Below are 25,489 nucleotides of genomic sequence, written 5' to 3'. Positions count from 1 at the left end.
AGTAAAAATTACTTTGTATGGAAATCAAACAGTTTAATGATCAATATGATAGGTAACCACTTTCTCTCATCTTATGTTTTAAATCTTCACTGCAGACTTTCAAATAAAATAAGACATTGATGACCAAAATTAAATCATAAAATGGCATAGCGTAATTGCAGTTACATCAATATTATACAGTGACAGGTAACAACAAAATAAAATGTCAATCTTATAATGGAAATAGTACTATTGCAGGGTGAAAAAAGGACAGATGGAGTGAAGATCTAAGTTACTTTCAGCAGACATGAAAAGTTTTTTTTATTTAATTTAGAAGGCTGCCCAACTCCCAAATAACTGAGTGTTTTACATACTGTAATTATAAGAGAAGAAAACAATTAATGAAGAATATAATAACAATTCCTCTTTCTGACATGACTTGGCCTTAAGGTTCCATAACCCAAGAATATGTTGCATACCAAATACATTTTATACCAAATGCAATACTTAAAAAAACCCAGTTTACTTAAGAATTGTACTTACAACTTTGTAATTAAGTTATATAACTGCAAGCAGCTTTGTGCATCTTCAACTTACAGCACAAATATTTAGAATGAAATTTTAATAAATTATACCATAAACATACACTGTACTTACATTTTTTAATAGCTGCTCCGCAAGTTCTCGGATATGTTTTAACACTTTTAACGAATTGCTCTCTTCAGATTTAATTCTCTCTACTTCAAATGCTACCAGCTTTAAAAATAAATCATATTTTTGTTGATAAAAAGCAGCTTTTAGATAGTATTTTTACATATGGCACTAAAAATATTTACATACCATTTTTAATAACACATTCCCATTTCTATTTTGAATGCATGTTGTATAATTGTTAATAATTCAAACAATAATAAACTTGACATTTTGGCTGTACCAAATTAAGTATTCAGAAATACATAGTAATGTATTTTTTTTTACTAATAGTAAAATAAATATTTTTAATATAATCGGACATGTATAAATTTGGCAATGGCCCCTCTTTTCACAGCTTGATTAAAAGTTTGCTCTCCTAACAAATTCTCATACTTTATTGAAAGTTTCTAAAAAAAACACCCTAAAATAATAAAGTAATATTATCACTTTTTAATTTTTAAAATGGTCAACAAAAGTTTTATTATGACAAATACTGCAAACTATTTGCATATATTTATCCTACCAGTGACAATTCCCCATGGGGTATCTGTTCTTAGGCAACAAATATTTTGAAAACAAAAATTAATACATGCCCATAATTACTCTTTTAAGCTAATTCATTCCAATATATTTTACAAGAATAACGAGACCAAAAACTAAAACAAAAAAACCCCTTCAAACAACTTAAACATTTTCTCTCAAGTTTCATGATTAACTTTAAAAACATATATACACGTATGTATATCTTCTACCTCATCAAAGAGATCACAGGGTCTGTATGGAGGACCTCTCTCTGACACAAAACCTGCAAATGCCATTCCATTCAGAATTTTGGTAAGGAAATCATTCTCAATTAAGCCCCGTTGGCTTAAGAAAGCTGCCTGCAAATAAAAATAAATTGTAACTAAGACTTTACCAGAAACATGAAGAAGAAAAAAAGGATGTAAAATTCAAAAAAGAACAATGTGTCTAATGCTTTTAATAGAACCAAACCATGAACTACCATAACACTAAGGTTGCTGTAAAAATGGAAAACCTTCCATGAATACACACAAATGTGCATTCCAAATATGCCTGGAGTGCATTTAGAAATCTGCTTTCTCTCAATAAACTTAAATTAGGCAAGGTAAGATGTAAAATGGCTACATACAGAATCTATTTAACAGCTGTGTGATCATTAAAAACATAAAAATGATACAAAAACTAGATTAGATCATTTTATTTACCTATTAATTCAAATCTGGACCTCTGTCTCTTGAGATACAAGCCAATGTGCTTAGCTCACTTAATGCATGGCATCTCCACACACATACAACCCTTTACCTTCCTCTAGGGCATCAGAACATGGGATGAGACAAATGAAGAAGGAACAAAGGGTGGGGAAGACTGCTGCTAAACAGCAAAGAAAATTTTTGATTGGAAAAACAACTTGGTGGATGAGTTTTGCTTCATGTTCACAATCCAGTTGAGGTCAAAAAGAGTTTCCCCCCATGGTCAGATATTTCTTCGTTTTTGTTTATTCCTCTTTATGGAATGCATTTTGGCTCACTTGCTGGAGCCATCTGGTTCATTTTACAAAACTATTCATTGGATCATGAATTAACATCTAACATGAAGCATATTATTCATTCCTAATCTCTGCTAGGAGGCAGAATATTTTTAACCATCTCAGCAGGTTGCTAACTATGGTTCTTTGTGCACTCATCTTTGCATTCAAACATACGTTTGCATTAGTACAAACCACCATTACAGAACATGCAAAAGCTGCAATTTTGGTTGGACACTAGATCCTGCAAGAACCTAACTAGAATCCTAATCATATTGAAATAGCTGTTTGTTAAAAATAGGCCACAATACCAAGAACTGGAGAAAGAAAAATGGTAAGCCAACTGTAATTACAGATAACTTGCTATTATTTTTTATAGTGCTCACATGGAAAAGAGAACAGTAAGTTTAGCAGGTGATCTATGGCAATATTAGACAGAGCTACTCAACCAAATGACACTTACAAGCTTGAATACCTAACAGAGTATGATGAACATCATAAAGATCATAAAAAAAATCAATGGAGGTGACAGGTGTGTCAATTGATAGTGCCCAGTCTATAGTTATGAGTAAGAACTACTGTTTCTAGACCAAACAAGAAAAATGGAATCTACATGAAATATAAAGAACTGATTGGCTCAGAAACAGGATGTAATAACTATTTTCAAAGTTATTATTAAAAGGCAATTGCTGTAGATTTGGGCTTTGTAGTTAGCTGGAAGAAGAACACAGACTCTAAAATGGAGTTAAATTTGGAACCAGACACCCAACTTTTGTACAGCAGCCTCAATTTTCTGATTTCGGAGCTGAGAAAAATATAACAATTTAAAGCAGAGCTATGTGCAGAAACAATTTGCCACATAATATAAAAATATCAATGGAAAAACAGAATACAGAGTGGACAGAGCTTTAGCTGCAACCTAAATTTCTTGTGCTTGATAGGAAAAATTCCACCATGTGAGAAATTTCTCTTATTTTTCAGTCAGTCAGAAGATCCTTTTGGAAAGAGAGATAGTAACAACTACCTGGCACCATATTAGGCAGCCTGGCAATTCAGATTGTCTCAGCCATTAAAGATGGGCCCTAGAGGATCTTGGCAAACATACAAGCAATGTGTAATGTTTGGAGGCAAGCTAGAAGACTAGATCTATAGAATGTGGTTCTGATCTGTACCAATTGCCGAATAAAGTATTAGAGCAGGACTTGAAATTACTTTAGGAGTAAATAACCAAACTCAATTAGATCAGCAATTTTAGCTCAGGAATTTTAGCATCAGTTGATACTAAAGACTACTATTATTAGCAACAAATGGTTAATTTGAATCTCAGATTCCTTCTTTCTTCTCCCTAATGACAACTTGCATATAATCTGATGGTGTAGTAGCTTCAACTATTCAGGCATGTATCCAAACATATAAAAAGACTCTGGACCTATTGTACTGGGTACATCCCTGTCCAACTTGGGAAAACAAGTAATAAATATTTACAAGCATTGTCACAAGGGTAAATCATTTTTGCAAATTGATGCAACATGCAATGCTATATAGAATATCCCCGTTACTATAAATCATTAAAGTATAATCACAGCATTCTTATGAGTAGAGATAATGATGAAATTGTTAATTGCCCCGATCAGAAATCAGCACTCACAGGAAATATTCAGACAGACCTAGATTCTAAATCAGATCTACTGCTGAATTACCGTATACTATTTAATATAGCTTTGGTTCTGCCTCATTAAAGATATGAACACTGTATCCCTGTTGCTCAAGGTACTGAAGAAAAAGATTAAAATAAGTAAAACATATAATGTCCCTGTATTACATACAGGATTGTCCAGCACAGTATTTCAGATCCCTAGTAAAAAGTGAATAGGCAATAGCAACCCACTTCTGAACGTTTGTCAACAAAACTGCAGACTAGTCCAGGCATTCATCAGGAGTCAACACCAACTCAAAGGCAAAAAAGGAAATATGAGAAAACAGCATTTTTTGTTAAATGGAAATTAAATGTAAGAATTAAATTTTGGAATTACTGTTTGCCCTGGGTTCCATTTCAGATCTTTATGATAGATATATCAATTAGATATATTATTTTTGGTAGGAAGGAGAAATATTCTACAAGTTCTTTATTATCCATTTACTCATTAAAAAGAACTGTTAGTTGGCCTTGCAACTAACATATTCAAAAGTTCCACTTACAAAAATGAAAGAGATACAATTACATGTACAATTACATTATTGGCACATAATCTTAGCTTTTAAAACAGCATGGAGAAAAAGTAGTAAAAAGTTGTACATTTTACAAGTTTTTATGAAACTGGATTGTCTTAAAATTTCACACTAAATCAAGGTGCTTGTTGAGCTAATAGTGTTTTGCTTATTTTAATCTTTTAAAAATACAATATTATAAGCTACTAGGTTCAACATTATTATTACCTTATGAAAGTTTATCACAGGTTCTGAATGAATTCTGATTAGCTGAAGACAGGATCTATATCCTTGGAAAAGTTGTGCAAATAATCTAAGAAAGACTCCACGCACCTCTTTATCCTAAGAAAGATACCAAACTGTTATAATATGAAAATAAGGTATTCCTTCCCAACTAATTCATCAGTAGCCTGAGACCCAAATCGTCTGACATCATCTTTCTTTACACCATCCAGGTTTCAAGCCCCACCAGAGATTACTCTATTTTAGTTTTTACAAATTAAAAAATAGGAAGCTAAATGGGCTCCACAGAGACCAAGAAAACATTCTTAAACAATAAAAATGGCAAGTGGCCGTAGGCAGTATTTGCTTGGAAGTTGCATGTGTAGCAAACGAAACAAAGGTCAATGGTGATGGAACAGATTCTCTTGGAAGCTAGAAGAGTGATTGGAAGAAATTTCACCAGGACATCTTTGGTGAATGGATATTTTGTGACTGGATATGGCCTCCAGGGCACCCATTTTTAAAATCTATAATATGTTCTCAACATTCCACTGGTCCCCAAATTTAGTCAAAAATCACAATATGACATTAAAATTCAAAATCCCATGTGAACAGCTTGCTTATATTCTCCCGTAATTGAATTGCAAGAACTTTAATTATTCAGGTATAAACCTCACCTTTAAGGACTCTGGCACCAGTACATTTGTTATACCTCAGTTCAGTTTTTTCATCAATACTTCATTTTCCCGTAAACTCTGCATTGATACTAACCGTGGAAAGTAAATTTAATTCAGGGATCACAGATGGGATACTGCAGTAATGCTTCAGAATATAATGAAAAGATAGGACTGATGCCGCTAGTCCTCAACTTCTGACCACAATTGAGCTCAAAATTGCAACTGCTAAGCGAGACAGACAGTTGTTAAGTCAGTTTGCCCCATTTCTTGCCACAGTTGTTAGGTGACTCACGGCAGTTGTTAAGTTAGTAACACGGTTGTTAAGTGAACCTGGCTTCCCCACTGACTTTGCTTATCAGAAGGTTGCAAAAGGGGATCCCAGGACCCCGGGACACCGCAACTCTCATAAATATGAACCAGTTGCCAAGCATCTGGATTTTGATCACATGGCCATAGTGGTTGCTAAGTGTAAAAAATGGTCACAAGTCACTTTCTTCAATGCCATTGTAACTTCAAATGGTCACTAAATGAACTATTGTAAGTTGAGGACTATCTGTACTTTTTGGAGCCCTGTAGAGGAAACGCTGTCTTACTAGCCTCATGCTAAGTGTAGTTCAATTTCTTCTTTCTACAAGCATTTCATTGTAACAAAGGTTACCACTGACAAAAAACACATGGGAAATGGAAAAACAAATGTATAATATTTATTACTTGGTAAAGTATCTGCCATTTCTAAGCATTTTTTCCATTCAAAAGAGAATTCGGGATACATTTTCAATTACCAGAAAGATATTTCATAGTAAGTCTAACTATTGCTCTTAATTGCCAAAACTGAAGCCAGCAAGAAAAGGGATATTCTACAGCTTTATTCCCAGAGTGGCTTAAAGTAAAGATAAAAGTACCCTTTGTAATAATATCTGGCCAAAGACAGCATCTGTAGAGGTAGATATGTATTTTATAATGTTTAACTAAGTAGGTATTCCACTCTGGTTGTCACTTTACATATGCAATCTTCCTTTGTTTCATGTTGATCTCCCACTGAATGTGCTGTGATGCTGGTATGTTTATGAATCTTCATAACTAGATGTGCTCTGTTTTTTTTCCTGCTAGCATTTTGGCTTTGAAGTGAAAGGAGGAGCCACTGAAGTAGTCTCAACTAAAAACAGTCCCACAGGAGCTGTTCTTATGTCCTACTCATCATGCCCAGAAAACCCATCACTGTAATAAAGGTTGGCCTCCTTTGAGACAGTGCTCTTGAGACAAACCTAGATTCCTTTCTATAATAGCACTAGACATAGCACTTAGACTTACATACTGCTCCACAGTGCTTTACAGCACCCTCTGAGTGGGTAACAAATGTCAACATATTGTTCCCAAAAATCTGGGTCCTCATTTTACCAACCTCAGAAGGATGGAAGGCTGAGTCAACCCTGAACTGGTCAGGATCAAACTCCTGGTTGTGGGCAGAGTTAGAGTGCAATTCTGCATTCTAGTCACTATGCTACCATGGCTCCTAATGTCATTGGGATGGGGAAAAAACAATGTTTTCAAATAGACCTGAATGTGACTTCCTCCCCTTTCTTCTTTTCTGACCCAAAGTATCCTCTGCTTCTCATAAGATGCTTTAACTCAGCTTTGAAAATTGCCTCACTTGGTGTGGAAGGCTGACTGGGGTTTCCAAGTGTTATGAGGCTAGATTAAGTGCAAATGAAGCCTGATCCTCCTTTAGCTCTTTAATTATCATGTTGGACATTGCTAGGCTGGCTCCCACTGGGATTTCCTTCACAACTCCAATATAGCATACTGTCTGGTGTTTGTTGATTCTTCTGATGTTATTCATTCAACAAAGTACGGGGAGATCCAGTTTCCATGTCCTCAGTATGGTCTGGATAATGGGTGCTGTTGCTGCATTTTTCAGGTTCCCTGGTCTGTCCAGCCATAGGAAGCTTATACCATTGGTGGCATCTCGTGTTTCTTGCCTGCCTGCTGAAGAATCACTATTTTTGGTGCTTTGTGATGCCTTGTCCATCATTGGGAGAAGGGGTCCAAGACACTTTCAGAGAAGCTGCTGCCTGCTTCCTTCATTTTGCTTACTGCCTCTGAAGGCCATTACTTTATGACTCAAGTCTAATCCTTGTGACTAGATAACTGAGCATGTTTCTTTGGGGCTTTCAACTGCAATGTTTTGCTGTCGTAGGGTTGTATGCTGTTCCTTTCTCTTCAATCCCTAACCTCTGTTATAGTTTCTTTTTGGGAGGAGCCAATGGGAAAGCCACTAATTAATCCTATAAGACACACTAATGAATGAATTGAGATTTCTTGTATGGAACAGGAACAAATCTTAAGGTTTGTTTTCTAGCTAGAAGTAGAATTAACCCTTTTGTATCAGCTCCAGCAAGAATTCTTAAATTTGAAAAAGAACTCTTCAACATTTTTGATGACATAAAGTAAAAATATTTGGGAAAAATGCAGAAATTGAAATACATTATATTTTCCTGTTTATTTCAGCATTGGGAACATTGTATCTTACCAACATTTTGGAATGTGACAGAGCAGTTCGAGGGGGAGGAAATGCATAATCTGCTGTTGCCAAATCCGGATATAACACCTACAATTTCAAGAAATTTTTTTTAAAAGCAAGTAGTTTAGATTTGTTTTTAAAATATTTTTTATATTTAAATGTAAATTGTACCACATTTAAATGTCATATTAAAATTTAACAAATGTTTGCATTCTTGTATCCTTATTATTTCAGTCTGATGCTAGATACAAAGAAACAAATGTTAAGTCAGCTAAGAAATATTCATAACTCAAAGCAGCTAACTGATTTTACACTTGAAAGGGAAAAAACTCAAATAGACTGAATAATCAACATTATACAAAAAAGGATCCCTTTACTGTAAACCTTTTCAGAAAACATACAGAAGAGTTTTTAATTTTGATTGGTCTTTGTTGGTCCAACTTCTTTTCATGGCAACAATTAAATGCATTTATAATTAATCTATGTCTAGTGCTTTTTTATGTTAAAGTGAATCAAAATAAGGAGGAAAAATAATAAAGAAAAAGAAAGGAAGGAAGGAATAAACTCTCCTGTTTGCTCGTCTATTTGAACCCTCCAAATGGTACAATATATCAGAACAGTTTTTGAATCCAGGTACCTTAAATCCACTAACTTAAAGAATGCAGAAAATATCTTTATTACTTCTTTACTACCCATTACTTCTTTCAAATTGAAACTTCCACCAGTTCACACTGTTCACACCAGTTTTATGTGCAAAGTTGTGGTTGCTGCAACATTTCTACTGTTGCATGATTGTGATTTCTGATGCTTCCTGACAGGAAAGACAATGGAGAAACTGGCATGAAATCAGAAGTCACTCCTGTTCCTGGTCCATTATACCACAAATATTTTGCAATCAAGATACCTCAAATCTTAAAGAATACATAAAAAATCCTGGACATGTTATTCTTGTGGCACTGAAATGACCACCATGTTCAGACTAGTTTATTCTCAATTTTTTGATCACTGCAGCATCCCAACATGATATAGGTACTGATGAGGTATTAATAATGATGTAGGTACTGATAATCACCATTATGTAGGTACTGATAATGGAAATGTCCAGCAAGAATATGGTCAGCCTAATTGTGCAGTGTGAAAAGGGGTTGGGGGAAGCATCATGGTTAACAAAAGACCCCAAATGTGACCGAGAAGCGGCAAGGAGGGAAAGAGAACAAGAATCCAATGGGAAAAATCTAATGTTTATTCTGGTTATGTCAGACTGCACTATCTTTCTCTCAAAGGATGGCCCAACAGGTCATAGGTTCTCTAGTTGAATATAAAGACAACGTTTCTCTAGTTGAATATAAAGACAACAAAATTTGATGTGAAACTAAGGTGAGGGAATGCTAGAAGATTTTATCGATTAAGGGAATTATAGTTATATGTTACTTCAGATTAGAACTGAAATAAATAGTATAAATGTTGGTGCCAAAGAATAAAATTGATAAAAAGTCATATATGTTGAGTGAATGCTAAAAAATGCTAAGATGTAGGCTGGTACATGGGTGTGGTTTGCACTGGTTATTTACTTATTAAATTTATATAGCTGTGATTCTGGACAGCTTACAAACTTAATAATCCAAAACAATAATAAAAAATTGTGAAAATCATTAAAATGAATAAAAGCTATAACATTATAAAAAGCACCATTCATTTTCCTAATAGTACAATCACTTTAGCAGACTCTGCACCAATGTCACCAACTACCTAGGCTAGATGGCAAAGCCATGTTGTTAGGTTCTTCTAGAAGGCAACAAGTTTGGGACTAACAGGAATGGAGTAAGTACTGAAACTTGCTGCATCCCATATAATAGTATTAGAGAGTAAGAGACCTTGCTCCTGATCAACACTGTCTGGCCCCCAAAGAAGGAAGAGAACTACCGTATATACTTGAGTATAAGCCGAATTTTTCAGCCCACTTTTTGGGCTGAAAAATTCCACTTCGGCTTATACTCCAGTCAACAAAAAAACTTACCGAGGACTTGTGCGCGGCCGAGGCTTTGGTGCTTCCGGGATCGCCCGCACCTCTCCCAAGCCACCGCCGTCCGAGACCTGCCGAAGTTTGGGGAGGTTTGGGGAGGTGCGCGCGCACCTCCCCAAACTCCGCGCCTTGCCTGCCTGCTTCTTTCCGCAGCGGAAAGAAGCAGGCAGGCAGGGCGCGGAGGAACGGAGACTTGCCGACGTTTGGGGAGGTTTGGGCGCCTCCCCAAACCTCGGCAGGTCTCCGTTCCTCCGCGCAGACCTGCCGACGTTTGGGGAGGTTTGGGCGCCTCCCCAAACCTCCCCAAACCTCGGCAGGTCTCCGTTCCTCCTGCCGACCTTTGGGGAGGTTTGGGCGCCTCCCCAAACCTCCCCAAACCTCGGCAGGTCTCCGTTCCTCCTGCCGACCTTTGGGGAGGTTTGGGCGCCTCCCCAAACCTCCCCAAACCTCGGCAGGTCTCCGTTCCTCCTGCCGACCTTTGGGGAGGTTTGGGCGCCTCCCCAAACCTCGGCAGGTCTCCGTTCCTCCGCGCAGACCTGCCGACGTTTGGGGAGGTTTGGGCGCCTCCCCAAACCTCCCCAAACCTCGGCAGGTCTCCGTTCCTGTTTGGGGAGGTTTGGGCGCCTCCCCAAACCTCCCCAAACCTCGGCAGGTCTCCGTTCCTCCTGCCGACCTTTGGGGAGGTTTGGGCGCCTCCCCAAACCTCCCCAAACCTCGGCAGGTCTCCGTTCCTGTTTGGGGAGGTTTGGGCGCCTCCCCAAACCTCGGCAGGTCTCCGTTCCTGTTTGGGGAGGTTTGGGCGCCTCCCCAAACCTCCCCAAACCTCGGCAGGTCTCCGTTCCTCCGCGCAGACCTGCCGACCTTTGGGGAGGTTTGGGCGCCTCCCCAAACCTCCCCAAACCTCGGCAGGTCTCCGTTCCTGTTTTGGGAGGTTTGGGCGCCTCCCCAAACCTCCCCAAACCTCGGCAGGTCTCCGTTCCTCCGCGCAGACCTGCCGACCTTTGGGGAGGTTTGGGCGCCTCCCCAAACGTCCCCAAACCTCGGCAGGTCTCCGTTCCTGTTTGGGGAGGTTTGGGCGCCTCCCCAAACCTCCCCAAACCTCGGCAGGTCTCCGTTCCTCCGCGCAGACCTGCCGACCTTTGGGGAGGTTTGGGCGCCTCCCCAAACGTCCCCAAACCTCGGCAGGTCTCCGTTCCTGTTTGGGGAGGTTTGGGCGCCTCCCCAAACCTCCCCAAACCTCGGCAGGTCTCCGTTCCTCCGCGCAGACCTGCCGACCTTTGGGGAGGTTTGGGCGCCTCCCCAAACGTCCCCAAACCTCGGCAGGTCTCCGTTCCTGTTTGGGGAGGTTTGGGCGCCTCCCCAAACCTCCCCAAACCTCGGCAGGTCTCCGTTCCTCCGCGCAGACCTGCCGACCTTTGGGGAGGTTTGGGCGCCTCCCCAAACGTCCCCAAACCTCGGCAGGTCTCCGTTCCTGTTTGGGGAGGTTTGGGCGCCTCCCCAAACGTCCCCAAACCTCGGCAGGTCTCCGTTCCTCCGCGCAGACCTGCCGACCTTTGGGGAGGTTTGGGCGCCTCCCCAAACGTCCCCAAACCTCGGCAGGTCTCCGTTCCTGTTTGGGGAGGTTTGGGCGCCTCCCCAAACCTCCCCAAACCTCGGCAGGTCTCCGTTCCTCCGCGCAGACCTGCCGACCTTTGGGGAGGTTTGGGCGCCTCCCCAAACGTCCCCAAACCTCGGCAGGTCTCTGTTCCTGTTTGGGGAGGTTTGGGCGCCTCCCCAAACCTCCCCAAACCTCGGCAGGTCTCCGTTCCTCCGCGCAGACCTGCCGACCTTTGGGGAGGTTTGGGCGCCTCCCCAAACGTCCCCAAACCTCGGCAGGTCTCCGTTCCTGTTTGGGGAGGTTTGGGCGCCTCCCCAAACCTCCCCAAACCTCGGCAGGTCTCCGTTCCTCCGCGCAGACCTGCCGACCTTTGGGGAGGTTTGGGCGCCTCCCCAAACGTCCCCAAACCTCGGCAGGTCTCCGTTCCTGTTTGGGGAGGTTTGGGCGCCTCCCCAAACCTCCCCAAACCTCGGCAGGTCTCCGTTCCTCCGCGCAGACCTGCCGACCTTTGGGGAGGTTTGGGCGCCTCCCCAAACCTCGGCAGGTCTCCGTTCCTCCTGCCGACCTTTGGGGAGGTTTGGGCGCCTCCCCAAACCTCCCCAAACCTCGGCAGGTCTCCGTTCTTCCTGCCGACCTTTGGGGAGGTTTGGGCGCCTCCCCAAACCTCCCCAAACGTCGGCAGGTCTGCGCGGAGGAACGGAGACCTGCCGAGGTTTGGGGAGGTTTGGGGAGGCGCCCAAACCTCCCCAAACAGGAACGGAGACCTGCCGAGGTTTGGGGAGGTTTGGGGAGGCGCCCAAACCTCCCCAAAGGTCGGCAGGTCTGCGCGGAGGAACGGAGACCTGCCGAGGTTTGGGGAGGCGCCCAAACCTCCCCAAAGGTCGGCAGGAAGAACGGAGACCTGCCGAGGTTTGGGGAGGTTTGGGGAGGCGCCCAAACCTCCCCAAAGGTCGGCAGGAGGAACGGAGACCTGCCGAGGTTTGGGGAGGCGCCCAAACCTCCCCAAAGGTCGGCAGGAAGAACGGAGACCTGCCGAGGTTTGGGGAGGTTTGGGGAGGCGCCCAAACCTCCCCAAAGGTCGGCATGTCTGCGCGGAGGAACGGAGACCTGCCGAGGTTTGGGGAGGCGCCCAAACCTCCCCAAAGGTCGGCAGGAGGAACGGAGACCTGCCGAGGTTTGGGGAGGCGCCCAAACCTCCCCAAAGGTCGGCAGGAGGAACGGAGACCTGCCGAGGTTTGGGGAGGTTTGGGGAGGCGCCCAAACCTCCCCAAAGGTCGGCAGGTCTGCGCGGAGGAACGGAGACCTGCCGAGGTTTGGGGAGGCGCCCAAACCTCCCCAAAGGTCGGCAGGAAGAACGGAGACCTGCCGAGGTTTGGGGAGGTTTGGGGAGGCGCCCAAACCTCCCCAAAGGTCGGCAGGAGGAACGGAGACCTGCCGAGGTTTGGGGAGGCGCCCAAACCTCCCCAAAGGTCGGCAGGAAGAACGGAGACCTGCCGAGGTTTGGGGAGGTTTGGGGAGGCGCCCAAACCTCCCCAAAGGTCGGCAGGTCTGCGCGGAGGAACGGAGACCTGCCGAGGTTTGGGGAGGCGCCCAAACCTCCCCAAAGGTCGGCAGGAGGAACGGAGACCTGCCGAGGTTTGGGGAGGCGCCCAAACCTCCCCAAAGGTCGGCAGGAGGAACGGAGACCTGCCGAGGTTTGGGGAGGCGCCCAAACCTCCCCAAAGGTCGGCAGGAGGAACGGAGACCTGCCGAGGTTTGGGGAGGTTTGGGGAGGCGCCCAAACCTCCCCAAAGGTCGGCAGGAGGAACGGAGACCTGCCGAGGTTTGGGGAGGTTTGGGGAGGCGCCCAAACCTCCCCAAAGGTCGGCAGGAGGAACGGAGACCTGCCGAGGTTTGGGGAGGTTTGGGGAGGCGCCCAAACCTCCCCAAAGGTCGGCAGGAGGAACGGAGACCTGCCGAGGTTTGGGGAGGTTTGGGGAGGCGCCCAAACCTCCCCAAAGGTCGGCAGGAGGAACGGAGACCTGCCGACGTTTGGGGAGGTTTGGGGAGGCGCCCAAACCTCCCCAAAGGTCGGCAGGAGGAACGGAGACCTGCCGACGAGCCGCGGCCACACAGGGTATTCCTGTGTATTCAGGCTTGCAAAATGGCGGATCGAGCCTCTGCTGGCGGCAGAGGCTTGCAGAACGGCGGATCGGCTTATACTCGAGTCAATAACTTTTTCCAGTTTTTGGGGGTGAAATTGGGGGTCTCGGCTTATACTCGAGTCGGCTTATACTCAAGTATATACGGTAATACAACACACCACTAAAACTCTCCTGTTTGTTTGTGCTGCCCGCTCCTGGAGCTGGTCCAGAAGGATACCATGGTTGATGGTACTGAGTGCTACTAACAGTTCAAATAGAACAAGCATTGATGTAGTAACCCAATCTTTCACCTGCCAGAGGTCATCTAAAAGTGACGAGCGTGGTTCAGTCCCATATCAGATAATTCACTTCCTCCAAGATCCTCTGAAGCTGTTGTGCAATCATCTTTCCAACAACCTTGTTTAAAAGGGAAGATTGGATACTGGACAAAAATTGTCCATTATGGCTGGGTCCAGTAATGGCTTTGTGAGGAGGGGCAGAGAAACCACTCCCTCTCACAAGGAAGAATTTACCATTGCTAAAACCTAATCCTAAGTCACTTCCCAGGAGCCTTCACCAATCAGGACAGGCATGGGTCTAACAGGCAGTGGCTAAGCTCAGTCATGAGAACCCTACCTGCTTCTTCAGATGTAACAAGTTCAGCTCCTTGGCAGGATTATATCTATGCACCTCCACAGGAACTGAACTAAAGCTGGCATTTAATTGGGAGCAAATCTGAGCAATTTTGTCCAACAGATGCTTTACAAAACCCTCTGCATAGCCCTGTAGATGCACTTCAGAGTCCCTTCTACTCAAGAGGGCTGTGGTCACCCTAAACAAAGCTGTCAGCTATCTACAAACTATGTGGGGTTAAATATGCATGCATGTTTATATCATGGAATTATACTTACTAGAGATAGAGAAGTTTGAGTCTGCTGGAGCAGTGGTTCTGGAAGCTGGGAGAGGTGAATACATTCAGGAATTTTAATTGTACCTCCATCTAGGTCTGCTATGATTACATCTAGCTAGAAGACACAGAGACAGACATAAACGCTCTGTATGATATTTAATACCATTAAACATAGATAGAATACTAAAATGTCAATAAACCAAACAGTATGGAATATCCATTGAGAAATGGGGAGGGACTGAACTGATGGAAATATTAGGTTCTGATTTTAAATCAAATTTTGGTTGGAATTGTTAAAATATTCTGACTGATGTCTAAAAAATTTTGATTAACCAAGCTGTAGGTTTAATCATTTTGCATAGCAGATCTCACTGCGGTGGTAACTTTAGATAGCTCTTTTGTTAAAGAAAAGGTTCCTCCTATTTCAAGAACAGAGCAAGATCAATCCAGGTTTTTCCCCAGTTATTGTATGGCTCACCAGAGCCATTTCCCATGCTATTTTCAAGTCATTTTCGGATTCTGCATGAAGAAGACTGAGAAGTAGAAGTCCTGCTGATAAAATGTATTATAGATAAATCTGAATCCAACTCACCATATAAATTGAATTTTTTCAAATTAAATTTTCAAATATCATCAAATGCCACTGGTTCTACCTCTGTGAAGATCTGACCTGGAAAGTTAATACAACCCAGGTGGCTAGAAAGGCCCAACAGAGGCTTCACTTGCTCAGGGTCTTGCGGAAGAACAGGGTAGAACAACGGCTAATGACCCTCTTTTACCGGTCTACTATAGAGCGTCCTCTCGTATGGTATTGTGGTTTGGTATGCTGGTCTGACAGCCGCGGATAGGAAAGTATTACAGAGGGTGGTGAGTACAGCACAAGACATTGTGGGCTGTCCCCTGACACCACTGGATGACATCGCCAGGGCTCGTTGCCTTGGAAGAGTGAGGAAAATTCTCAGGGATGACTCACACCCTGGACGGTATCTCTTTACTCTACTACCATCGGGTAGGAGATATAGGAGTATAGCCAGCCACACCAACAGGCTGAAAAACAGCTTCTATCCGTGGGCTGTTAGGCTTTTGAATGAGAAATAACTTTTGTGAACTTTTGTGAATTTTATGCAGAATTGACTTGGGAGGCTGGTGTGTGGTGTAGTTGGTTCACATGGTGTAGTAAGATGGAGGGTTTGTTGTCACTGTGTGTTGGGGGGTGGGAGCACAAAGGGAGGCTCAGCTAATCTCAATGTACACACAGCTGTACTTTGACAATAAAGGTTCATTTCATTTCATTTCACTTCTCCCTTTCAATAAGGATTCCACTAGAACAACCACTACCAGACTTGCCTATTAGTTCTAAAACTCATTACTACTCAGTGCTATTTTATTGCTCTTAGAAAATATCAGAAGTCATTCAAAATCAAAAGGCTGTTAGGGTAAATCACCTTATGAATAGTTTCCAAATGGGTTTTTCCCTCACCAAAATGTCTTTTTCTCCATTATATTCATTTAATATTTATGAGATATGTAACAATTTCTTGATACTGTTTGGTACTAATATGTTTGTACCACTTTGACATTTTTACAGTTAAGGCTGCCATATACTAATATTTTTCACTGCATAATCTCTCTGGATTCACTTCCTATATCAGAGAGCTGGGCAGCATAGAAATTTAATCAATCAATCAATCAATGACTATTGCTAATATAGCATTCCTAATTTTTTTTCTCCCATTAGAGCCCAGCCACATATGTTTCGGAGCATAGTAGGCAATTAGTTAAGATTTTGTGATGCACAGTATGCATGAAAGAATGTAAGAAAATCTCCTGTTGTTTGAGTAGAATTATTTATTTAATTTTAGATGATGTTTTTATATCAGGCATAAAATCCAGCTTAATATACTCACAAGTTCATGGATATCATTACGGAAGATAGAATGTACACCAATAATAAAAGGTGTTGGTGAACTTAGAACCTCCAGGAGTTGTGCAGGTAAAATTGGAATGTATGGGTAACTGAGAAAAAAAGAAAGGAAAAATAATGCAGCCACTCTACTTTGTTAAACACCAAAATTTACATGCTTTCTACCATTTCCATTAAATCAGCAAAAATACATTGACTGGATTTTTATTTACTCTTTTGAAAAATATTTTCTTGCTTAATAAGTAGAGTGTTCACAAAAATAACTAGTTTCTGGTTTAACAAAATATCATAAAATACTTTTCACTGCATTTTCTATCTACAGTTTCCTCAACTGCATGACTGAAATATAATCTTTAAAATTAATGAAGGAGACTGAACACAAAATGTGCAGACAACTATTGATTGAGGTAATATACTTAAAATTAGATTTTCCCAAGACAAACATTATTTATCTAAAACAGTTACAGATAAGCGAAAATTGTAATCTAAATTTAAACAAGAATAGTTAGTTAAAATAGCTGAAACAGAGCTGTTTTTATCAGATAACTCTGACCTTTGCTGGCAAAAATAATACATGTAAAATAGACCTATATACAGAAATTATTTCAATAGCATAAAACATATTAATATATTAAACAAAATCATTGATTTATGCTTATCCAGGTAGGAAGAATTCCAACACTGTATTCAGATGGCACCTGGAAATATCCTCCCCCCCCTCCATCCTCCCTGCGTCCTTTCTAAAGACCTTTCATATAAAGTTTGAACACCGTAACTGGGATTATACCAATAACATGACCTCCATCAGCCTGTCAAAATCTTTTACTGTAAGATAATGGGTAAATTATTACACACATAGGGAATAACCATATTACTTGAGATGATTTCAGTTGTCTTTGAGGAGCTGAAAACTCCAAGGCTGTGACTGAATACGCATGCTGAGCTTGTGCATTTCATGGTTTTCATGACAATCATGAATGTTTAAACTTGTCACTAGATCAATATACTGGGCGTAAAATATCCATGAGCTTGTTTCTTCTATATGATGGGACAGGTGGCTTAGCTATTGGCAGTGGAAGTAAACATATGCTGTTGTAATTGGGCCTTGAATCTCATTTTTGTACATGAAGCCTTTAGCATGTGTCACAAAACCAATGGCCTTAATTAAGAACTTTTAAGATTGGAAAGAGAAGCAGCCAGATTACCAGGCACATTACACAGCTTGACTGTTGAAAAGGTTCAACCACTTCAGAAATCAAATAATTATAGCAGCATGTATGATCTCTATAATGTGAAGAACAGTATTATCTTTATACACTAAAAGTCTGGATGAGGACATCTTAAAAACAATGTATTTAAAAAGACACTGCAGCCATCATGCTGAAACTTAGTATTTCTGTGAAGGCCCTTTCGTTTGTATTTCAAACAAATTAAAATAAAACAAGTCAGATAGTGAAAAATGAGGTGTGTTTGTGTGACATACTGTTTTGCAATATATCTCTAAAAGTCCTAGATTTGGAGAGTCTTAACAGAAAAGGAATGGCAAACTATAAAAAACCTTTTAAAAACCCCTAAAAAACCCTAAGTTAATCCATATTGATAAAGATTTGATGCAGTCATTTAAAAAATCTTACCTATATTTGAGAGGAAACATTAAGGATTCTAATGCTCTACAGGCATCACTCAGTCTTTGGAAACTAGCAGAATGAAAGAGGACTTTATTTTCTGTAAGAACTGCACAGAACAGATTCAGCACATTTTGAATTCCTTAAAAAAAGACAAACAAGTTTTAAAATATATAGACTTATTGCAATAACAAAAGAATGAAAGTTATAATGTATTAATTGACTATTATTGGAATCACTTTAGGAAAATATGTGATAAAACTCTCCATTTTGGAGATTTTATTTCTGAGTTCTTTCATTTGCTCTTTGACACGTATGCATTATGCTATTATTATTTCCATATCATTAGAATATGACACAGAAATTGGATATCTTTCAGTATATTTGACCTCATTTTTCCACATTGCTCAATAATTACTTCAAATGGATTTTGTTCTGTTATTTATGCATCTAAAATCCATTTAAGTGGTTACTGTAGTTTATCAGACAAGCAAAACAGCACAATCTTATAGAATAGCTCAATTGTACAAAATCAGTCTCCAAACTCATTAGGTTGCTGTTGTGAGAGAAAAAAATCTCTGAGTTATCTGCAAAACATACATTAAATTATGAGTCTGAAAAGAATCCAACACTTGAAGATTAGCTGGTTGAAAAATCTAACAAACATTTTCATTAATTGTGTTAATGAATCAGACACAAATATAAAAAGAGCAAAAGAACTGCCAAAACCTTTCTAAGAATTTATAATTCTGAAGCCCCCTTTGAAATTAAAACAATTTTAAAATAAATGTTAAAACAATTATTTATTATTTACTGGAATTCACGTTATTTCTAGGCTAAGCAGAATACTCATTGGGTGGTGACTCTCACGTGTCATCCAATGTGGAAAAACCTTTTTCTTTGTGATTTAAGACCCTCTTATATATTGCTCATATCACACTATTATGCATAGACTGTTCAATTAAAAGAGGTAAAGTTGATAACTATTATCTGTACTATCTAATTAGAATTTTTTATAGAGAACCTTTAGGAAATTCTAATGCCCATAAGCTCATGGCAGCAGGAATATATTGTCTATAAACAGTTTTGCCCATTTCAAGGGACTTCATTAAGTCATTACTTATTGCTGTTTTACAACTTTCACCAGGATTATTGAACTTTAGAAGGTATATAATCAACCATAATATATTATCTCTTTTAGTGCTCTAGTGCTTATTAAACTATTTATGCCACGCCTATACATCTATACACAAGGAGTCTAACAAAATCATATGGGTAAAATAGAAAGACCATTACTCCCAGTATTTGTGATTTAGAACAGATATTGTGAAAGCAATACAACAAGGAAAAAAATATGGGAATTGGAAAAGAATCTTGACAAATGCCATTAAATATCTGAAATTTGATTATACTGCTATATATTAGGCTGCTGTTGTGAGAAAAAAATCTCTGAGTTATCTGCAAAACATACGTTAACAATTATGAGATAAACCAGATTACAATCACAAAGTACGCCATATGATCCATCTTGTTGAAACCCCGACTGAGAATCCCCATAGAGACATCTTGTTGAAGTATAAGTAGAAAGGAAAGGGAACAGAGACATACAGGTAGTCCTCGATTTATGGCAACTGAGCCCAAAATTCTGTTGCTAAGCAAAACAGTTGTGAAATGAATTTTGCTTCAATTTAAGACCTTTCTTGCCATTGTTACGTGAAACACTGCAGTTGTTAAATTAGTAACACGGTTGTTAGGTGAATCTGGCTTCCTCATTGATTTTGCTTGTCAGAAGATCGCAAAAGGTGATCACATGACCCCAGGACACTGCAACATGACAGTCACTAGGCATCCATATTTGGATCACATCACCACAGGGTGCTGCAATGGTTGTAAATATGAAAAATGGTTATTTTTAATTCCATTTATATCCATTTATATCCCGCCCCTCTCCGAAGACTCAGGGCGGCTTACAAGCTTAGCAGTAGCCTTCATTCTATGTATATGCCTGCTTATTAGGGCTTTCACACCCCTCCCAAGCGGCATTATTACAAAGTCAGCTTAATTGCCCCCAACAATCTGGTTATAAATAACTTTTTTCAATGTCGCTGTAACTTCAAGTGGTGACTAAAAAAATGGTTGTTGAGGACTACCTGTATCTAACTCTGAGCAGGTTTTTTTCAAAGGTAAAGGTAATGAATGTTAATGCTACCAGGTATGGACTGCAAATATCTGGATGACATTAAATGGCTGCAGGAAGAACTACCCCTTTCCTACTAGCTGGTGGTTATCTGGAATTTTTTTCAGCCCTGTGTTGGAGGCTATAGTGTCTCCTTCATCTCTGAGGAATGCCACTATCCCAATCCCATATATTTTCAAAACATTTCTCTATCCATGGTGCTAGTTGTATGAGATATTCTTAGAATGAATGAATTCATTTTTATTTTGAGGATATTATAATTCACATGGTAGTGCTCTATATATTAGAAGTCAGTGTTGCTGTTTGAATGAGCGAGTATTTTTCATCCAAACAGGAATTGATATAGAGGCCTCTGCAGAGAAGGTAGTTGTGACTGGGTACTGAAAAAATCCCTTTTTATGTGTCTGCAACAAAGACTTTAAAAGGTGAGGCTTTAATTTTGACATCATTGGTTGCCCTGTGAATGCTAAATTTTTATTGAATTCATTGGTAAAAAGTTCTGAAATTCATATATTTCGCTATTCTGTTATCTGAATGAAGGGTTTCTGGATTTGGCTATTTTGCTGTAATCAAGTTTTTGGGTTAATTATGTAATGCTGACCAATGACAGAAATAAAGATTTGATGCATGATTTCATTAGGTGTCCATCCATATATAACACCCACACTGAGAGAATATATGAAAGTCAATTGGTCCCATAAGTACACAATACCTAAACAAAATTAAGTGAACAGTACAAACAACTAAATGTATCGAGCTAGAAAGAAAAAGCCTCATCAGAATCAATTTTCTGCTATAATATAAAAGCTGTTTGGCAGTTCTGTTATTTTTACTTCCCCACCAAATAGTGGAAAAGGGTATATACTGGAAACAAAATAAAAATAATTTTCACTAATAATCCTCCAAACACTTACATTTTTTTAAAAAATGAGAATTTACATATTTCTAGTTTCTCCAGCTTTGTGTGTCTACTTACTACTGTAAATTTCATTCCCTGCTATTATATCTCATGTGGTTCTTCTTTCAATTATTCTCTTCCCATTACAATATCCAAATCTTATAACCGCTAAATAAATGTTATCTCCTATTGGTCAAAATTTTCCTCTCTCCCATGCACATTATTAATTATATTTCAAATCTTACTGAAGCGTATGAGATAATATTTTTTTCACCTACACTGATATCATGTTTAAAACAATTATTCTGAAACTAACTATGTTTAGAGCTACTTCCTTTTGGCAACTACTAGTAGCATAGTATTTGGTTCTTGTGCTAATCAGTGCATATTTGGGGAAATAAAAAAGCATCTGTAATAATTTAGAAGCTTCAGGAGTGGATTTCGAATGAAGAAAAAAAAATCCATCTCCTTCAAAGTTGGAATGCCAGTAGAATAACATTTAGCCAATTCTCCTATTTTCCTGAAAAAAAAATCTTATCCAAATCTTTCTATATCCTATATTTTGAAGTGTAAACAACAAATATTCAAGAACACTTGTATTTTAAATAACTGATAATTTAGGAAGCAAAGAGAGTTTTAGCTCCAAATTCATTTTTTACCCTAAAACACTTTGAGCACTACTGGCTTATGTGATAATTATTCCCAGTGCTTGTTATAATCCATCTGCATTCTCTCCACCACTGTCCTCACTCTCTACAAATTGCAAGCTTATTCAGAGAGCACTGTCTCTACATTTGCAAGTTTAGAACTCATAGACAGCACCTTTGGCCAATCGTTCAGCCTATGGCATGGCACCAAATATGAAATGGCTTGCCAGCAGAATAACATTTGAGGACTCTTTGAGGACCCAGAAGTTTGAGTTTTGAGTTTGGGTCTGAGGACTCCAGAGATGATAAGTGTGCATGTATTCTCTCTGGTGAGAAAATAAACACTAATTAATACACGAGCTGTCTGGAATATGAATCTGTTTATCACTGAAGTGAGGAAAAAAAGTTGTCGTCCAAGGATGGTAAACAACTGGAGTTTTTACAACTATATATCATATCAAGACTAGGAGATGTGTGTCCATCAACAGAGGCAGGGGAAAACTATTACACAGCAAAGCTCAGTTTTTAAAATTGGTCTGTGCCAGCTGTGAACCTTATTCACAAGTCTTGCTTTTATTTAATCCAATTATATTTAATATATGCTTTTGACCCAATATATCAGACATGTCAAACTCGCGATGTCACGTGACATCACGCAATGTATCGGGACTATTGTTGCCATTGCCGGCAATGGGGTGGATGCGGCTTCCATGTGATGCATCCGGCCCGCGGGCCAGCAGTTTGACAACCTTGCAATATATGAATGTTCATTCAGATTTTCTCTATCTTTACTTCTTCTTTTATCACTTCGGATCTCGATACAAAGTTCTGGCTCTTGCTCTTCTGGTGGCCTAAACCATTGTTAATAGATGTTGTTCTAGTGTGTCCTTGATGTTATTTCTTCATTTTCTTCTGGGTCTGCCTTATGTTCTTTGATCTTCTCATCTTTTTGTATATGCCTCTAAATAGGTATTCATTCTATTATCCCTGGTATACAATGTGAATTTATATAAAGTGAAATTCTTTCTTTGAACAGGACTTCAGAAGTGGAAGATATTTATATCTCTAAAATGCAAGAAAACCATATCACTTTATATCCATGGTGCTATTCAGGGCTTGCTAATATCAGCAAGTATAGCTCCGAAAATCAAAGTTTTAGTTACTGCTTTAAAAATTAAAGATTGTTAGAAAAAGTACAGTGTTTAACTCCAAAAGTTGAAACAGTTGAAGGATAAAATAAGATTTCTTTCAATCAGTAAGTAATAGTAATAAGTAATAATAACAATTTACTTTAAGTAATGTAAAAATATGAAAGTGAAATAAAATGCCCTTCAACTTCTGAAAAGTAACCAATTGCAATGTCAACTTTAAAGACAGATCTCCATGCTTCCTTAGGCTGGAAGGCAGAACTATTTTTGTTGTCACCTTGAACTTCAAAACACATCTGTGATACTGACTAGCCAAGGGCACAAACAGACCAGACAATGCTAAAACAAATAAACAATATATCTAGTATTCATTATTACAGATTAAGCTTCCATAGTCAAGCATGCTTCCTGTTGAACATTATCCATATGTTTGAAAAAAATTGACAGAAGCTTCCTGACTATTTTTTTTACTGTTTTTAAAGTTTTGAAAAGGTAAGTAATTTGCACTGAAATATCTGACTTCCTATTTTTTTTAAAAAAAATTTAATCAATCATCCTGTTTCCTGTTGTTCTAAAAATGATTTACAAGCTACACATAGACACTCACGTACATACTGCATTGTTTAAAGCGTTACCATTTTAACACAAAAAGCATTGCACATTTTAAGGACTTCAGTAAGAATTATAGAATTTACCGGAATTGCTACATGATGAAACCGAGAACAGGCTTGCACAATTTCTGGGTTTCAGTTATCAGTAATTTAGTGAGACTAATTCACAAATATGAGTTAGCAGTTATCAGAGAAATTTTCTGAATTATTCTAAAAAGTGATGCAAGCAACCTTTTAATCAGAAGAGAAATCAGGTTCACTAAAGAAATTGGATATAAATCTTTCTAAAACTGCATTTAGAGAACCCTGATGTCTCTTGCCTAATAACGATTTGGGCATTTTATGCTGTAGAATAATACAAAAATAAATTATTATGTTTAGTAATAAAGAACAGATTTCACAAACTGTGGACTTATTTGTGAAGAATGCATAATTAACATATTATTCAAATCAACTAGAATCTCAAAGTAGCAGTTTGGGTTTCCTAAATGGAGAAAAAAATAAAAATGTAGAATTGTAGAATATATACTTGCCCAACAGTAGTACAGGCTGGGGAATAAAGTCCCTGCATGGGGCTGTCTTTGTAGAAAACTTCAAATGTTGATCCATTTAGCTCTTAGGGCTAATGGAAGCAAGGAAATTAGAACACATAACATCTATATTGTACTAGTTATGAATTCTGAGCCACTTCAAGGAGCTGTTATTAAAGTTTGAAGTTGTTAAAAAACTGGGACCAATTTATTTTAAGGATTGTGTTAAAAAAGTATGGTTTGTATTTTAATATCAGGAAGTAGGATAAATTGAGCCTGGTCATTTGTGTCTCAAATCCTGGGTTTTTTTGATGATCCATTTGTTTGTTTTTTGATTGTCCATGTTATCCTTAAGAGTCTTCTCTAACATCAATGTTCTAAAGTGTCAATATTCCTTCCATCCTGCTTCTTCGAAGTCCATTTTTTGCTTCTATAGAGTGTCACAGGGAATACCAATTTGCAGAATTCTAATCTTTGTAGATATACACATCATGACATCCAAATATCTTTTCTTTATGGCTACTTTTCCAAGTGCTAGTCTGTGGTGTATTTCTTTACTTCTTATTTCTTTACTGTTAATGGTTGATCCTAAAAGACAGAAGCTGACACCAGTATAGTACAGGCCTTCCTCCACTTTTAAAACCATGCTTCACAAATATATAGCTTGAATAAATAAGAGGAGAAGATAGAGCTTTGTCTTATTCCTTTGCCAATCTGAAGCTATCTGTTTGGTATCTGCGTGGCTTCTTGGTCCCTATATAGATTTTGCATGAGAAGAATGAGATGTTCTGAAGTTTTCATATTTCTAAGCATATTCCACTATTGTCATGATCAATACAATCAAAGACCTTTCTATCAATGAATTACCTATTGTCTTTTAAGTATTCTTGTCTGTTTTAATTATCCAGCAAGCATCAGTAATAATGTCTTATGTTCCCTTGTCTCTTCTAAAGTCAACTTAAATACCTGACATTTCTTTTTCCATACAGGGATCTACATGCATTGCAATCTACATTGCAGGATCCTAAGGATTATTTTTCTAGCAACTGAAATTGTGCTACATATTGTCTGATAATTTACATACTTTATTAAGTCTTTTTTGTATTTGAATGTAGTTTGATCTCTTCCAATCTCGTCACCTATTTCATAAATATTATTATACATGAAACAGATGTGCAAGGTCATCTGGATTTATGATGTAGTATACTGATAATATTTTCATTTCTATCTAAATCCAAGGAAAATTTCAAGTTCATTTGATGGCAATGTGCAAATTGAAGGCTAATCCAGAAAATACCAGCAAATATTGTTTATTGCTATATTCCCAACACAACTCAAAGTGCTAAACATTTCTGGTATGGGATGAGATCATCCAAATAAATAAATTACACATTATATCCTATCCCAGTT

General features: G+C 39.3%; 1 protein-coding gene across 2 annotated transcripts in view; it reads right to left on the bottom strand.

Annotated features, from left to right (window-relative positions):
* SBF2 (SET binding factor 2) overlaps window positions 1-25,489 on the bottom strand; it is a 248,125-nt gene that overhangs the window by 103,635 nt on the left and 119,001 nt on the right. For both annotated transcript variants that reach the window (XM_081335708.1, XM_081335707.1), the window contains exons 7-13: window positions 18,058-18,190; window positions 16,407-16,515; window positions 14,501-14,614; window positions 7,856-7,933; window positions 4,655-4,768; window positions 1,425-1,553; window positions 637-735 (exon numbers count right to left, since the gene is read on the bottom strand). In XM_081335708.1, coding sequence (XP_081191834.1) covers window positions 637-735; window positions 1,425-1,553; window positions 4,655-4,768; window positions 7,856-7,933; window positions 14,501-14,614; window positions 16,407-16,515; window positions 18,058-18,190 — 776 coding nt within the window. The remainder of the gene's footprint in view (window positions 1-636; window positions 736-1,424; window positions 1,554-4,654; window positions 4,769-7,855; window positions 7,934-14,500; window positions 14,615-16,406; window positions 16,516-18,057; window positions 18,191-25,489) is intronic.

Source organism: Vipera berus (genome assembly GCF_964194415.1).
Source record: "Vipera berus genome assembly, chromosome: 1".
NCBI lineage: Eukaryota > Metazoa > Chordata > Lepidosauria > Squamata > Viperidae > Vipera > Vipera berus.
This window is presented reverse-complemented; position numbering and strand designations above follow the sequence as displayed.